At 25.4% G+C, this 17,652-nt stretch overlaps 1 protein-coding gene across 4 annotated transcripts in view; it reads right to left on the reverse strand.

Annotated features, from left to right (window-relative positions):
• Positions 1-3,236: 3,236 nt before the first annotated feature.
• LOC145849181 (focal adhesion kinase 1-like) overlaps positions 3,237-17,652 on the reverse strand; it is a 76,483-nt gene continuing 62,067 nt past the window's right edge. For all 4 annotated transcript variants that reach the window (XM_082954282.1, XM_082954283.1, XM_082954284.1 and 1 more), the window contains 11 exons: positions 17,413-17,502; positions 16,999-17,143; positions 16,354-16,413; positions 12,738-12,852; positions 9,569-9,784; positions 9,111-9,248; positions 8,207-8,309; positions 8,034-8,140; positions 7,714-7,869; positions 5,780-5,969; positions 3,237-3,817 (listed from right to left, as the gene is read on the reverse strand). In XM_082954282.1, the coding sequence (XP_082810408.1) occupies positions 3,672-3,817; positions 5,780-5,969; positions 7,714-7,869; positions 8,034-8,140; positions 8,207-8,309; positions 9,111-9,248; positions 9,569-9,784; positions 12,738-12,852; positions 16,354-16,413; positions 16,999-17,143; positions 17,413-17,502 (1,466 nt within the window). In that variant the 3' untranslated portion in view covers positions 3,237-3,671. The remainder of the gene's footprint in view (positions 3,818-5,779; positions 5,970-7,713; positions 7,870-8,033; positions 8,141-8,206; positions 8,310-9,110; positions 9,249-9,568; positions 9,785-12,737; positions 12,853-16,353; positions 16,414-16,998; positions 17,144-17,412; positions 17,503-17,652) is intronic.

Here is a 17,652-nt window from a genome sequence, read left to right on the forward strand (position 1 = left end):
AATCAAAAAGTTTTTATGTAGTTTAGTCGTAACCGTTTAATTTTTATAGAAAACTATTAAACAAAATATACTTAATTTTTTTAATTTTATGCAAAAAATCTTCATTTATTGATCAATTAAATAGTGTTTGTTTTTAAAATTTACATTCTGTTGAGTTATCTGTTGTTTATTGAACGATAAAAATCTGTTTTTGAAATATTTTCTGTAAAGACTTGGTGTACCAAAAATATTTCGTTTATTGTACACCGAAGACACAGTTTATTTTTTTGTCTTGTAATCATTACAACTTAATATAAACTTGAACTGAAGACTAACATTTTTTTGTAGTCTTACTTTCATTATTACACTAGTCTTTAAAGTTGTGGCGTTCAATTATGTTTTTTATCGACAATAAAAAAATTGCTTAAAAAGTTAGGTTTTTTATTTAATGAAAAACTAAAAGTTTGAAAAATATTGAATTAAGATATTAACGACTCAAAAGCCGTCAAAACTTTAGCTAGTGCTAGACTACTACAACACTATTAACGTTTTTTAGACATAGTTTTTAAAACTTTTTTCGACTCTAATAAAATCACTTTGACTTTGGTATAGTTACAATTAGTAGTTAGAAAAGTATAAAGCAAACGATTTACGTTACGTTAGGTTTTTTGTTTTTAATTTGCTTACATAGAACCTTTGAAAACAGTCCTCATAAAATTAAATCGTTTAAAATGTGCTATTGGTAACTAAAAATAGTTCAGTTTATTTGAAAAGCTAAACTTTATGATAAAATAAGACTAAGTGAAAATTAAATAAACCATGCAAAAAAGTTTTTGCTATCAATAAAAATTTAAACCTTAAAAAAAGCTTATCCTTAAGAAATAAAAGCTTTTAATTTAATTATGAAATTTTACAAGTGCATTATTAAGGTATACAATAAAAAAAATAACTATAAGAACTGAACAGAATTCTTAAAATAATACTTGTAAACTTATGATTATACTTAAGTAAATTTAAGTATTATAATAAAAATACTTTGTTAAAGTTGTATTCTAATTTGTATACAAAGCTTTAAAAATAAGATTGTATATAAAAATATAGACTTCAGCAATTTAATACTGTATTAATAACAATAAGTTTTCATTTCAGTCATTTTTACACAAAACGTTTTGCTACAAAGTTTAATCGCTTTAAAGGACAAGTCTAATTATATTAATTTGTTACGTTGATTTCTTTAATAATAATATATATGTACATAGTTTATTGAACGACAAAAAAAAGACGCTCAAAATATTTGGTTCTGGGACTTGTGTACGAAAAACCATTCAGTTATCGACACGCATTTATACCGTTTAGCGTCTTGTCCAGGACAGTTTGGCAAGGTCGTATTAAAGTAAATTTGTTATAAGTAAAATTAAGTTATTCTTGTTTTGATAATATTTTGTTTATACTAAGATTTTTTCAATCAGCTCCGATTAATCTAAGTATCTCTAATTGCCTTTTATGGGCTAGTATACTTAAAGTTCAGTCTGATCTGCATGTTTGCTGAGTCAAAAAAATCTTTTTTTATGTTATTTTATATTTTTAAAACTAATTTTTCTATATAATTTTGATATTATTGAGTAAGCTGAGTTAGGGATAAGGGTATAAATAAGGGTATCTCAAAGTGAGCCATATAGTCACCTTGGGTGAAATTAGCAGCAAAGGAAAGAAGGGCATGAAGCCATAATTTTTAACTTACACCAAATATTCTAGAGTTGGTGGTGAAGAGCAAAATAAAAAGGTCTTAGGTGTCTTTAAGGGTAGTTTTTTGATATATTTTGTCAGAGGGAACCGTGCCTTTTTTATTTCTTTAAAGGGGACGTAATAAAAAAAATTGTTTACATTTTAATTCCAGGTGACACGTTTTCATTTTATTTTTACTATTATAGCATATCCTATTTACCTACTGAGAAATTAAATTGGGATTGATAGCTAATCTGCTTTCGACAAGCGATAAATGTTCGTTGATTACGAATATTCCTATACCGACAAAAACGACACTTTTTAAATAATTGATCTGGTTTTAATCGTTTTTTTCAAGCTTAAAGTGTTAGAAAAGAACATTACGGCCTGATTTGATTATTTCGTATATGTTTTCGAGTATTTATTGTAATACTAATACTTTAGGTACACTTAGTGGACAGCAAGGCTCAAGTTACAACATTTTTGTTAGAGTTTTGCATTTCCAAGAAAGATTGAATCTTATGGAATTCCTTCTACCCTAGTCAAACAGACTTATATTTTTTAAGATAAGATATGTAAAAAATATATAATAATTTTTAAAAAGTTAATCTGCTGACCGTTAAAGCGCTTAACTGTTATTTTAAATATTTTGATAGTATCTTACTTTCCTAGATATCTATTTACAACAGTCTAAACTAAAACATGTTTGTCTACTTAATAAACCTAAAAATTATTGTGTTCTTTTAGGTTATAATATATAAATTTGATATTTATGTAATAATCGTATGCATCAGGGTTTACTAAAGTCATATTTATAATCGCTTCCTTTAGAAGAATTTTGAAATAACATTGATCTCTATATTATAAAATAACCAATTTTAGTTTAACCCGTTTACTAGTAATTGCCCCTGATATTGCCTAGTTTAAAAAAACTGGCTTAAGTCTTACCTCAAGGTAAAGTATAAAAATGCAAGCTAAATATAATATTATAATAATTTAAAATGTAAAAGATCTATGATTGCCAAAAACTTCAATATTGCCCCTTTAGTAGTTATTGTCCCCGACTTAAAGAATCGATCAAACGGGGCGATACTGTTTTAATTTTGAAACTAATTTGTATAAATAAAAGTTATGCATTTTTTTCAATTGAGTTTTTTCAATACTAAATTCATTAACGATTAAATAAAAACTATTATACCGAGACAAATAAAAATATTTTTTAGTTAAATATTTTTTTCTATCTAAATAAAACTAATTTTCAATGAAAATTAATTTAATATAGTTTTATTAAAAGTTGAACTAACTTTGAACTTTAAAAATAATTTTTTATGCCAAAACTATCAGCAAGCTTAACTAAATGGTATAGCGCTTTGTTGTTGCTTGTAAAACTTTTCTGTTTTATTTAAACAAAAGTAAATAAGTAAAAAAAGTAAAACAAAGTAAATAAGAATTTTACAGTTTTATTGTATACTTAGTAAAGTAAAAAAAAAACATTTTGAAATTTATTAATACAATCCAGTCGAATAACTCTTTAAAGACTATATTTGAAACTATTCAACAAAAAAATATATAATTAAATTTAGCAGCATGTCATATAATAAAATACATAATTGAACATTTTAAACTAAATATTTAAAATTTAAGACTGGTTTGTATTATTGAAAGCAAAACGGTATATATATTGCTTAACATCAAGGAAAAAAAGAACAAATTTAAAATAAAAATAGTTTTTTTTAAATACTTGTTTTATACTGTAAACTTTAAGGTTAATGTGAAAAAAGTATCTGCCGATACTAAAATTACAGTTAATTAAAAAGTTATAAAACATAAAAAAACTAATTCTTTTTATTTTGAAGCATTGTAATTTTTTTTGTTAAGCTAAATTTATAAACTCTTTAATCGGAAATAAACTTTAATAAAAAAAATGCAGTTTTTGAGCTATTTTTAATAAAATTTATTAAAGTTTATCAACTCAGGTAATCAGGAGGGGGAGGGGGAAGTTCAAAGGACGTGGAAGCGGTAGGTGAAGTGTCAGATTGAATGCGGGCTTGGTCACAAACATCCAACAAGTTTTTTACGTCCATTGCTAAAACTTGATTTGCCGCCATCAAACCTAAAAGTTATTAGAACTTTTTATCGTAAAATTTATATATTTAGTAACAGTAAAGTAAAACTTGCAAAAAATATTTTCTTTATATAAATGCTACTACTTTCATACACTAAATTTATTATATAATAAGTTTTAAAGGTGTAGGACAATTGTTATCATAACATGTAGTAGATTGTTAAACTTATATGTTGAGTAAAATTGAGGTATAACTCCTAAAAGTACTGTAACTTTTAATGGTACTATTACTTTTGATAAATTTTAAAATATATGTAATATAATAAGTTCCTAAGTTGCAGGAGAATTGTATTTGGAACTTAAACTTTAAATTTCAATATAAAAGTTAAAATAAAATCACATAGTTTTAATAAACTTTAGAAACTAAAAATGATTACAAGCTCTTCTTACCAAACTTATAGAAAAATATTGATAATAATTATATTTAAAAAAATAATATCTATGAGGATAATAATAATAAAAACAAATTATAAAGTAATCTTTCTTTATAGTACCAACATGTGTTTCTGTGTGTTAACTAATCAACACACTGTTGGGTTCTGTAAAAAAATAATTACTGTAGTATGAGAATAGAAGCATAGAATAAAGTAGGTGTATACATGTTTTCATTAAAATTAAAATAAAATAAAACAATTTACTAAAATTTTTACATGTTAATAGTTAATAATAGATAAAATACTTAAAGTTAAATCCGACTGTTATAAAACTATACAATATTCGACTGTTATATAACTATACCACTACTTCATAGATAATAATAATAATAATAATAATAATAATAATAATAATAATAATAATAATAATAATAATAATAATAATAATAGTAACAATAATAATAGTAAGAATAATAATTAAAATAACAATAGTAATAATAACAGCAATAATAAAAATAATAATTATAATAACAACAATAATGACAATATCTATAATAATAATGAACTGTCGTTAACTTATTTAGTAACATTAATTAGCAATCATTACGATTAAACTGTAACCAAATAATATTACATTTCTCAAAAGTTAAATTTCAAATATTAGTTTATATTTGCTTAGTTATGGAAGCATATTAGTGTTAAAACCAAAGTTGTTTGTTCAAACAATAACCGGTAAAATCTTTACCGGTAATTGTTGATATGGCAGACTGTTAAAGAAAAAACTTAAAATAACTTAAATTACGAAATTAGTTTTGTCAAAATGAAAACTTTCATAGGTAAAAGTAACTGTTTTCGTTTAAACAAAATGTACTTAAGCGTCTTTGTTTATAGATTTTATATGATTGTTAATAATTTAATTAATACTTTTTTATTTCAGTTAAAATACTTATCTCTGTGTGAGAAAACATAGTTGTGATTCTCGTCATAATGATTTATTTATGTATATGTACATAAACAGCTAGGTTTCTACGAAAAAAAAACAACTAACGACGTTTTAGTGCCTATAAAGTATAAAAAGCTCTAGCTAGTCTCAATACCAAGTACTACAACTAATTTTTATTGATAATAAAAACAGTTTTATTTAGCGATTATAAACCTTCCTATAGCTTTTAATATTTTATCATCATCTAAACGTCGTTAGTTAGTTTTTTCTGCGGTATATACTATAGTTTATTTAAAACAAACTTGTATGTGAGATTATTAATATTTAACAACTAAAAATAAAACTTTCAAGAAGACTTTTTACTACACACAAAAAATATTAACCTTATGTATAAAAAACGAAAAAATTGGCGAAAGTCTTTAGAGCCGAAGCTTTGACTTTTATATGCCGTGAGACAAGCTCAAGTTAACATAAGGTTTGGTCATACCAAATCGATCATTAAAACACAAGCCTTCGGTAAACTAAGAACCGTTTCGTCCTGATTACGACTCATAAGTCAGTCACAACCGAAAAACTTGCAGTCATCAATCTACCTGCAAGCATGAAGCAACTTATACATTAAAAAAAACAAACATTTTTTGTAGTCCAAATTTTGGCTGGTGTTCATAAATTTATTAACGAGACGCATTTGAGTTATTATTTGAGACAAATCTTTATTACAAGTTTTTTGTGCACTATCTATTTCTTTGTGGAAGTCCTTGTTTAAACGTTGTAGTATTGAGGTAACAGATGTCGACAGGTTTTTCAGTGAACTTCCTATTTCCTTTAGAATTTTTTTTTTTAATATTTATAAAAATAAGTTGAATTCTATGATCCAACAAAAAACGTTTTATAAATGTTTATTAGAAGTTTAATTTTTAATTAATCAATTACTACTTATACTTAGAAACGTATAACGTTTTTGTTTGCTACATTTTATTGTAAGTTTGTAAAAAAAAATTACTTAAAAAACTGCTATTTTATTTAGTATTATTCAAAACCTAGCTGTTTAAGATAAGTGGTCTAACTTATTAAAGTATAAAATACACAATTAAAACTTTCTAAAATTGAAGAAACAGGTAAAGTGTTTGAGGTATTTAACAAAGGTTGATGTGGTGTTAAAAATATGAATTGTACTTATTATTTGTAGCAGTATACGTTTTGAAAAACTACTTGTGTAAATAATAAAATTTACATTGTAGTTTACTTATAGAAACTCTAAAATATAAGTTAAATTAGTTTTTCAACAACCAAAACAAAATAAAATTTTAAACTTTTTTGCAAAACATAACATAAGTTAAACAATTTTTTTAATTAAAACAAAGATAAAACTTAATAAAAAAAAAATAATACGTTGTACATATTTTTTTAAATACTTATAATGAAATCAAACCCATTTGATACTTTAAGCGTATAAATCAAAAGAATATAAGTTTTATAATATTTTTTAAGAAAGTCTATTATATTAGTCCTATAGTGAATTTTATATTTTTAAGAGTACTCGAACTTTTAAAAGTATGACATAAGTACAAGAAAAGACTAAAAATGTTTAACTTTCTTTAATGCATTGTTTTTATCAATTAACTTTTTGTTAAGTAACTTTAGCGTAGTATTTGTAGATATTAAATTAAAATACTTCTTTTAGTGTTTACTGTTAGATTTAAATTAAACTACTTGAATTAACCTAGAATTTTTTGAAAATGTAATATCTAAATATAAAAAAATATAAGGTAGAACTTTTAGTACTAAATACGAAGTAGGTCTTTTTTATTTAATGTTTGTATTCAGTAATAAAGTATACTTTCAGTAAATAAATTTTTAAAGTTCATAATACTGTACGAAATATTGTAATCTTTTAAAAATTTCAAACAAGTTATGCGTTTTTAAAGTTTTTTTTATGTATCGTTACAACTTAGATTTCTTCAAATTATGCTATTTTTATAAGTTAGTTTGATGTTTATTGACTTTAAATTTTCATAAAACTTAAAAGAAGCAGTATAAACGATTTTTTATATAGTTATAGTTTAACATATAAAAACTATTGATATAGAATTTGAGGTCAGTAACCAAAATTTCAAGTATTGTCCTATAGTATATTACGTCTAATTGTTTAAACATAAAAATCAGTGTGAAAAAATAGTTATTCAAATTATTTCAGAGTGTATTGTATAGCAAGCACCCATAAATAAAAGCTAGACTTTTTGTTTATGTTTGTCACACTTGTGATTGGATTTTTAGGGGTAAATATTAAACTTAGATTATCTTCAAATATAAGTTAAACAGTTCACGTTAGCAGCTAAGTAATATTATAATGTTCATGGCTGAAACAAGTGTTTGTGTTTGATAAATAGTCTAATTTGTTATTTTACAGAGTCTTAACAAAAACAAGATATTTTTAAAAACTCACTTTTATAACTTTGTCTTTTTGAAAAAATAAAAAGTTAAAGCTATATAGCTTTTAAGTTTACGCATATTAAAAAGTTCTTATTGTAAAACTTTAAACTAAGCAAACTAAGTTAGGTATCAACCTTTACATATTCTAATATTTGACTACTCTTGGCTTTTAAAATGTTATGATTCGCTTCCAGTACTGCTCTGACAACCTGCATTGTTGTTTCATAAATTTCATCATTGTTTCTATCAATTTTCATTGTGGGTGTTGGCTTAACTTCTTGAAACTCCATCTTATTAAAAACGTATTTAACTAAGTTTAAGCATTTAAAGTGTTAAAAATACCAACTAAAATGTTTTTATTTAAAAAAGAAATATTAAAAAATAGTAGACAGTTATCTATAACAAAAATGTTATAAAACAACTTTAGGTTTCTGCGTTAAAAGTAGGTGTTTACTTTAGGAAGAGACTGAATAGAATTAGCTTTTGTATTTGGGTTTCTAGGAGGTTTTGCTGGAGGATTAGAAGATGAGGCAGGAACTGAAGAAGCACTGGAAGACGCTTCTAAAAATTATTCTGTATTTGCCGACATATATAAGACATAACAACAGCCAAATAATTACAACTTACCAGAAGATACATTATCAATCGACGAGTTTTCACTGCCGACATTGTTTGGTGGAGGAATTGAATTGCTCGATGAAGTCATATTTGAAACTAGAGCGTCTTTAGTCTATAAAAACATTAGAGTGTGTGGAGGTTTTTTATTTTTATATAATTCAAAAAAAATTTATATTGACTGAACTAATAGTAGATAAAAAAAGATTTGAATAACAAAACGCAGCTTTAAGATTGTTAACTATAAAATTAAAGATTTTCAAAAATATTGTTTTCAACAAAAACCAAACTTTAACTTCTTATTAAATTACTTGAAATTTATTTTATAAAAGCTACCGCTTTAGTTTAAAGCTTTTCAAATATGTCCTGGACAAGACATTAAAAGGTATCCGTGGTGTACGACTCAATAACCAAAAGGTTTTTCGTGCACCACGTCCTAGGACAAAATATTTTGAGCGTCTTTTTTTGTCGTTCAATAAAATATATTTTAGAAACTAGTAAAATTTCCTTACCAACAAACTAAAACTAACATTAAAAAAGAAAGTATTTTAATTCCTATTAACCTAATAAAAAGATTAAACTTTTAATTTTTCATTTAAACTAATAAGAAAAATGCTTTTGCAGCATGCTTTTTAATACTACTTAACCACGTTAGTTAAAGAAATAGTCTAATAAAAAAACTTAAAAAAGTTTTACATTCTTAAAATTTAATATATACTTATCTGAAACTAGTAAAAATACTTTGAAAATGTTATATACTATAATCTACTTTCATTCAGCTAGTACACTTTGCATTTAAACTGTTTGTTTATTATGTTACTAGTAAAAAAAAAGTTGATTTTCTCAATTTCTGTTTTTAAAAGTATACAATAGTTTTAAGTTTAATTTTTAATTTAACTTATATTTAAAAAAATACCATATTTTTTTCGTTTTGTTTTAACCAATCATCGTTGGCTTGTTGATGATCTTTTTGTCTTTGGAGAGTACTTTGAAGTATTTCTTCTTCTATCTTCATTTGACGCAATCTTTCTTCTGCCTCATGATTCAGCATGTCCTATAATCACATCTTAATTTTAAAATCCGTTTTGAAGAAAAAAACATTTTTATCAATTACAAAAAAAAACCTATACAAAAACAACTGTAACCTTACATGTTTTAAAGTTTATTACTAAAAGTTTGAACCAACTCAATAAAAAAGCATACTTTTTTAAATATTAAAAAGCCAAACCTTAACATTAAACAAGTTAAAATGCAGCTACTTTTATAAACTACCCTTATAACAGATAATTGAATCAGATGTCTAGTTCAGTTTTGTAACATTTTTATAAAATACAAGTTTATAAAGTATATTTAAAAAAAAATAGTTGTACATACCTCAGGGCTCATTATTTTCGGAGCAACTTTTGGAGGTATTTGGGGCATTCTTGAGGGACTGGCTGATGAAGGTTGTGAGTTTTTGGTAGAGGCTGGGTAAAGAGTGCTGAGGCTGGATGAAACTGAAGAATTGAGTCGAGGCAGGACGGAAGGAGGGGGACCCGGTGGTGGTGGACCAGTAGAAGAAGCACTTTGATTCATACGAGGTCTTCTTGGCTAAACACGTATTATATATTATTTAACATTAAAATCAAAATAAAAATCAAAATTAATTTTTAAAACAAGCTAGATATTTAAACAAATACTATTAAAATGTTTAAAAAAAACTTTAAAAGATAATAGGTTACTTACAGCCATTTCAATAATTAAAAAAGTAAAAAGAAACTTGTAAACTACACATTTTATCATAATTTTTCAACCATGAAATATAATATTTGAATTTTTTTTATTGATCGAAGATATGCTTGGTGCATTTAGTGGATTTGGGCGAAAAAAAAGTTTTTGTTTTGCTTTTAACAATTACGTTCCTGTACACGACTGCTCCGTTCCCACCGGTGTCTTTGCTTCCGTTTATGCACGGTAATAGAAAGACATATAAAGTTTTCTTAGTCAAAATAAAAGTTTCTAAAATACAGACGATTAAACTTTAACTAAACATATTTAATAAACGTAAAACTACTATTTTCTAAACTTAATAAACACAAGTAATGAGTAATTGTTTTCAAATTTTAATTTTTTTTAATGTGAAATAACTTCTTAATTTTGTAATGAAGAGTTTTTTCTTTTTAATATCTTATAAAAAACAAGGTAGTATTTAATGATTTATGGATTTTTAAACTCAATAATGTAAATATGGTACACGTTTTAATTACAAAAATAAAACAAACTTTATTTAATGCTAAGTTAGAGTGTAAAATGCTAATGAACGAGCACGTCAACAAAGCTAACATTTCATTTTAAACTTTAATAATTACTTACTAAAAATGATAAAATAAACTTTGGGAATTTTTTAGTAAAATCACTGCCCAATGCCAAATAAAGTTCAACATAAAAATGTTAGCTTTTTAGATTAACAAAAAATTTAATCGAATAAGTTTTAACATATACTTCAAATAATACTATACCACTTATAAACAACTTTGAAACAATACGTGGTATATTAAAACACCTTTTACTACAAACAATTAAAATAAATAACTTTTTAAGCCTATAAAGTTAATTTTGAACTCAAATGTGTGTTTATATTTTTCTAACGATGCTTATGACTAAGTAAAATTTTGTACAGGGAAGAAAACTACATACAGTTAAACAAGTAGTCTATTAAAACTATTAAGCTGCGCTTATCTTATTTCAGAACTTTTAAGTAAATAATTTAGATATATGTTAGCTCTTCTTATTACCCCTTATTGTAAACTGAAACTATTTTTGAGTAGCATACATCTTAAAGAAAGATAAATAATAAAACTTTTTTCCTATTTTTGCTCTGATAATTATACTTAATAACAGTTAAAAATATACTAGTAAACATCCAAAACTTGTAACAAAACAATTGCGAAAAAAATTATACTGTAAATTAGATATAAGATCACAACTTATTACCAGATAAAAACTTTAGTTCAATATTCACTCTAAAACTACAAGGATTTAGTCTTTTGTTTAGTTTCAGTGAAATCTTGTAAGTGTTGCAAAGTAAATTTTAAACCTAGTATTTTAAACTTTATTTAAGACCCTTTTAAATACTGCTACAGGGTAAGGACAGTTAGATTCGTATTTTGATATGATAAATTTTAAAGAGATAGTATAACACATTATACAATTATGCACGGTAGTTGTGGTAGGAACGGGTTAGAAAAGCACGGGTGACACTTTAGAACAGAGTGACACTTTACCACGGAGTGACACTTTAGCACGGAGTGAAATTTTAGCACAAAGTTTATTCTGCATTTTATTTTATTTGCTTAAATCACATTAGGTACTGTGTTGTTTAAAAATCTAAAAACGAACTATGCAACATGTAAAGTAAAAGTTAACTAGATTTAATGAGTTACAAATTTAAGCTTTAGTTAAATCTAAAATAAAAGTTAATTTAAAAACTTTATTAGTTTGTTTTTACTATTTAATTCTAGATGAAAATGTTTTGATATTTTTACTTTAAAGTTTTCGACATAAAACTATTTTAATAAAGCTAGCAATAAATACAAGCTCTAGGGTTATTTAAACGTTGTTTTAAACGCTTTAACTAATTTAAATAAGGCTTAAATTTAAGCGTAAATTTTAAATAATAAGTGCGTAACATAGAGATTAAAAACTTTCTTATTTCATTTTACGCCCATAGTAACAAAATTATTTACAACTTTTTAAAACGATATTTTTAAAAGTGTTAGAACTAATTTTCACAATTATTTGTTTGTTAAGTTAATTATTTCAGATAATTAAACATTATTTAAACGACCATTTTAAAAGGTTTAAAATTATTACGTACAAAAATGTCACTCCGTGCTAAAGTGTCACTCCGTGCTAAAGTGACACTTCGTTCTAAAGTGTCACTCTGTGCTAAAGTGACGCCGTGCTAAAGTGTCAACCCGTACTAAAGTGTCACCCGTGCTTTTCTGACACCTACCCAGTTGTTGTACAAAAGTTGTAATTTTGTTCTTAAAATATTGTAGCGATGGAAAACAACGCATATTAATAATGTTGTCAAGTTATACATTTCGCACAACTTTTGACTTGATACGTGAATGGTTATTTCTATGTATAAAGTTTATGACGCATTAGTTCTTTACTTGATAAAATATAAAACCGTTTTTTATCATTAGCCTTATGTTAGTGTATAAAAAGTGACCGTTATAATTTTAGACAATTATTATGAATTTCAAACTAGTTTAAAATTGTAACTTTTGACATTTTAATATTAATTTAAGCAGACTGTATGTAAACCAACCATAAGTTTTAATATAGTTGAAATTTATGATCTAACGATTATATGACTTGCAAAAATAAATGCATATGTAAAAGCTTAATAGATGTTTTAATGAAACATTTTTAACTAATAACAGTTTTTAGTAACAAATTTAACTTCTTTTTATTTAATCTTTTATTAAAATCTACTACAACATTTATTTTTTTAAATAATATTTTAAAAGTAAGCAATGTACTTAATTTATTAAACCTTTGGAGGAGCTTCATCAACTTTTGTAGCAGGTTGATTCAGTTTAGCAATTATCCCTCCTTGCTCTAATCGTCTAACTTCTTCTTGCTGTGCTTCAGCATTCGCAAGTATAGATCTGTTTACAATTTATCTTCATTTTAATTTTTAATGTTACCTAGTAGTAATCAAAAAACAACAATGTCCGGTTTGAACTTTAATTGTACTATATAGTACAAATGCTTAACTGTAGATTTACTAAATTAAAAAAAAAGCCGAGGATATTGCCAAAAAAAATATTTAAAATATTGACAAGATGTGTGGACATACTGTATAACGTGTAAGCTGTTACTTAAAAAGTTGACAACTAAGTAAAATGACATCATAACAATTAGTCAATAGCGCGTATTTAACAAACTTATTTACTCACGCATGTAAAGTTTTCAGTCTAGCGCCTTTTTATTGTTAATTTAGTTGTAGCATAACATTAAAACGAAATTCATAAGCTAACCCTATTTTATTTTCAAAACATGTCGTATTTTTTTCGCTTTTATCAGGTGCTGTAAAACAATATTCGTTTTTTAAAGAATCTTTAAATTGTTTAGTTTTATTTTTCTCCGGTCTTTGTAAAGTAAGCATTCTTGTCGTCTCTAAAATTTTGTCAAGCTCATAAAACTGGTTATTTGGGGGATTGTTTGTTGTACTTGATATTTGACTCCTTATATTTGTACAAGCTTTAGGAAAGTCGTTTACAGATTTCCGAATATTTTCTTTGATTGAATTTTCGCATGTCTCGTTTTTAACTTTAAAAACTTCTGTTAAAGAATGAATGTCAAAGCTTTTCCTAGAAGCAGTAAGGACCGTGCTTTTATCATCGCAGCTCTTTAAGTAGGGACGCCTCGTCAAAACTTCAGAAGATCTTGGTAGGCTAGTTTTATGAGCAAAGTTATTTTTTTTAGTCATTTTTCGTTTAATTCTAGAAAAAAATGTTTTGTTTGAGAATTTTTCAGTATCGAGTTCTCCTTTAAAAACACTATTATCGCGTTTGTTATTGTTTATACTATTTTCTAGCGGTTTTAAAAGCTCGTAAACTGCTTTTACTTCTGGATCAACTTCATGATTCTTTTTTATGGGTGTAGCTGGAAGCGATGGCAAAGGACGATCAGCATAAATTTTTGAACTTTTTTTCTTTTTTATTTGTGTATAGAGAGGTTGTTTACTTGTAATTGAGTAATGACTGCTAGTAGGCGCTGAAGAAGTGGAATAAGATCTGTCATCGGATATAGGTAAGCTCCAGGGAACTGATACTCCTGTGCCACTTCGCTTCAGTACATCAGAGATTGACGAACTGCGAATTTGACTTCTAATCTGTATGATAGACTTAACGACGGGAAGCAACTGATCGTTCAGTTTTGCGGACAAAGAATCCACTTGAGCCGACAGAACACGGTTTCTTCGCTCGGAGACGTCTAACCTAGCGTTCATTTGACGGATACGTTTCAACAAAACTACCATCATTTCTTTTTCAGTGACAATAACTTGATTTAGGTTTTCATACATATCGCTTTTAACAGACGAAGAAGCTGAAGTTTGAACGGAATTTTTTGTATCTACAAGAAGACTTGTAAAGACATCGTCAGGAGAAAAGTTGTCAATAGAATCGAATTGTGGTGACAATAATTTTTGCTGATCTTCTTTTGACTGCTTAGTTGAGTCAGTTGCAATTACGCGGCTGTCTACCATTTTTATAAGAGATTTTTTAAAAGCTGTTCATTAATCCATATCGTCTGCTCAAACAACCGGCAAATGTGTATAATTCTGTTGAAGTTACTGATACTCTTTCACGAAAGAAATGAATTATGTCACTCACTTAAAAAAATCTAGAGCCTCCCTTAAATCAAACATTTAAACTATATAGAGAATCCTGTAAATAAACATTTGTTTAAATCATTATTCTTTAAACATTAAACAAATTTAGTACAACATCTAGCATCTTTTATAAGAGCGTTAAAATAATAGTTGTTACAAAATTTAGAATGTTTATATTTCTAAACAAAATAATATTTAAAAAAGTTTAATTTAGTTATTCTTTCAAAAAATTTATTTTACAAACTAAGTTTCGGTCAAAGACCTCTTCAGTGCTTAAATAAATCTTATTCAAATAGAAAGGTCTAGAAATAGAAAGGTTAAGAGGTCTTTGACCGAAACTTAGTTTGTAAAAAAAATTTTTTGAAAGAATAAATATATTACTTCTCCTCCAGCAGTTGAGATCTCTCTATTTGTTTTCTTAAAACCAAAACATATTATAAAGTTTAATTTAGAATAAAAACAGTTTATGTAAAAAATTATAAACGATAAATACAGAAATGTTAGACAGTACTGTGCGATTAACAAAAGTTAAAAAAAAGTTATACCTATAATAAACTAAAGTATCTTGATAGTTTTCTTTCTATGTCAAAACGAAAAAACCTTCGGTCTTAACTTAATAAAACTTTTTAAAATACTAAAGCATAAAAGTTTATAATTATACTTTAAAAATAAAAAGTTATAAGTTTTTGCTCTTAATTTTAGACTATTTGAAATTAAATAAGCCGCACATTTGAAAATGACATAACTTAGTACTATTATAAAAGCGAGAGATAACCAAAACGAAAAAAAAGTGCTTAGAAAGGTATAAAAAAAAACACAGCACCAACTAGAGATTAACTGTTTTGAAAAGTTATATGATAAACATAAAATAAAATAAAAACGAACTAAAGTTAATTAATTCAAAAAAAAATTTAAGTTTAAAACAAAAGAAAAAATAACAACAATACAATTATCTTCCAGTTATTAAGTTTTTCATTTCAAAAAAGTTTGTTTTTAAAATTATTTTTCGACTTTAAAAATTAAAAAGTTTTTTTTTAAGTGTTATTAAAAATAACAAACTATTAAATTAAGTTTTACCATCAAAGCTATAACTTCTAAGTAAACAAAAAATTAAAGTAACGCTTGAAGAAAAACTAATGAACAAATGATATTATTCAAACACTTAGAAAATAAACGAACAGAGCAATTAACATTTCAAACATAAAAGTTCTTAATAAATTATATTGAAACCAAAATATCGAAAAGTGTAATTGACATTTACTTTTTACTAAATACTCATAAAAACATGTCAGTGAATGCTGTTTTCGTCTTGTAGACACTTTTAGTTGTTGGCAAGTTTTTCTCAAAATGTTTTGAAAGTTATTAAAATCAAACTTTAGCTTTCTATATTTATTACTAACGCCAATAGTTACCAAAAATATTGAAAAACGCCAAAATAATATAATAAAACAAACATAATAGAAAAAAGACCGAAATTAATTACTTTTATGATTTTAGTTTGGTGATAAAATTATGTATGCTCGACCTTACTACACCTTTTTCTACTGATAATGTTTTCCGTTAAAATTACCAACGAGAATTTGATAACAATTTACCAACTCAATTAGGAAATCAGTCAAAATTAGGAATCAGTCAAGATTTAAAATTATTTGTAATATTTACTTCATTACCAAACTAATTATTTGAACGTTTATATCTTAATAAAACTTAGGAATACAACTCTGCTTTTGCTATAGAAAACTATTTAAAATTTATACATCTTAATACTAACCCAAGTGAGTTGGTTATTTCTTCGAAACGTGGCCTTTTTTTTGAGTCGTAGTCCCAGCATCTATTGTATACATTATAAGTAAACACTTATAAATAAACGTTAAAAAAACGGTTAAATTTTAACTCAGCTAGGCTTAAAGTTTGTCAATTAAAACTTTATTACTTTTTTGTTTGAATAAAGTTTTGACACTGATCATAAAAACTAAACTAAATCAAGTTTCTTGACGTTTTAAAAAGAAATAAGTATTATTTCTTCTAGTAACAACTTTTCTTGGTTGTCAGAAAATTTGTTTAATTAAGTTTCCTTTTAATTAATTTTAGTTTAAGTAACAATATTAGTAAATTATTAACAATATATTTGCAGAAAAAATGCTACCCTGTGTTTTCGTAGATAACTAAATAATTAACCATTATAAAATTCAAAAGTTTGATAGCAGTCAAAAGTGTATAGATAATAAAAAAATATTAATAAAATGTAATATATATATATACGTATTTTAATACAATACGACAAGTTAGAGACTTCATTTTATATTTAATATTCTTATTTCTTAATTTTATCATTGTGTTTAATGTTTTGTAACGCATGAAATTTTTGTTTAAAAGTATTCCAACTATCTTAAAAAATAATGTAAAGCAAACTAACGCAAGCATTAGCTGATACAATGGAGGTGGACACGTAGATGGCATAGCTAACCTCTCGCCAGACTCAATTTTTCCTATTACATCGTTGTTTTTGACGTTTTGAAACGGTTTTATACCCATCATTAAAATTTCCCACGTGCAAACGGCTGTTAAAAAAACATTTGTAATTTGTTAACAATTGTGATTGTTTTTTATTAACGAGTAAAAAAACTTTGCAAACCTTTGACTATTACAAATACATTCAATAAGATTTAAAAAATCTAAAAATAAGCTTTACATAAATTATTGTTATACTTTAACACTAACTATGTACATTTATTTTACAGCTAATAAACTTCGTATTTAGTTCCACTTTTTTACTTGAAAAGTTATATAAAAATTATATCACAACTATAAATGTTTATTATAAACCCACCAAACATCCAAACATCAGTTGCTGTAGTAAATCTCCTGAAATTTATCGATTCAGGTGCCATCCACTTTATGGGAAGTTTTCCTTTTGATGCTATAATTTTTATTTTTATTTTATCAGATTGGTTAATATTTCATTTAACTATAAAAAGGTAGAAATTTTATTAGTCTTATAATTTGCAGATATTTAGTGTTTTTATGTTTTATACTTTTTAGATTAACTTATTTGTTTTAATTAAGCTTT

This window comes from Thalia democratica, chromosome 1 (assembly GCF_965202585.1).
Source record: "Thalia democratica chromosome 1, ktThaDemo2.hap1.1, whole genome shotgun sequence".
NCBI classification, from domain to species: domain Eukaryota; kingdom Metazoa; phylum Chordata; class Thaliacea; order Salpida; family Salpidae; genus Thalia; species Thalia democratica.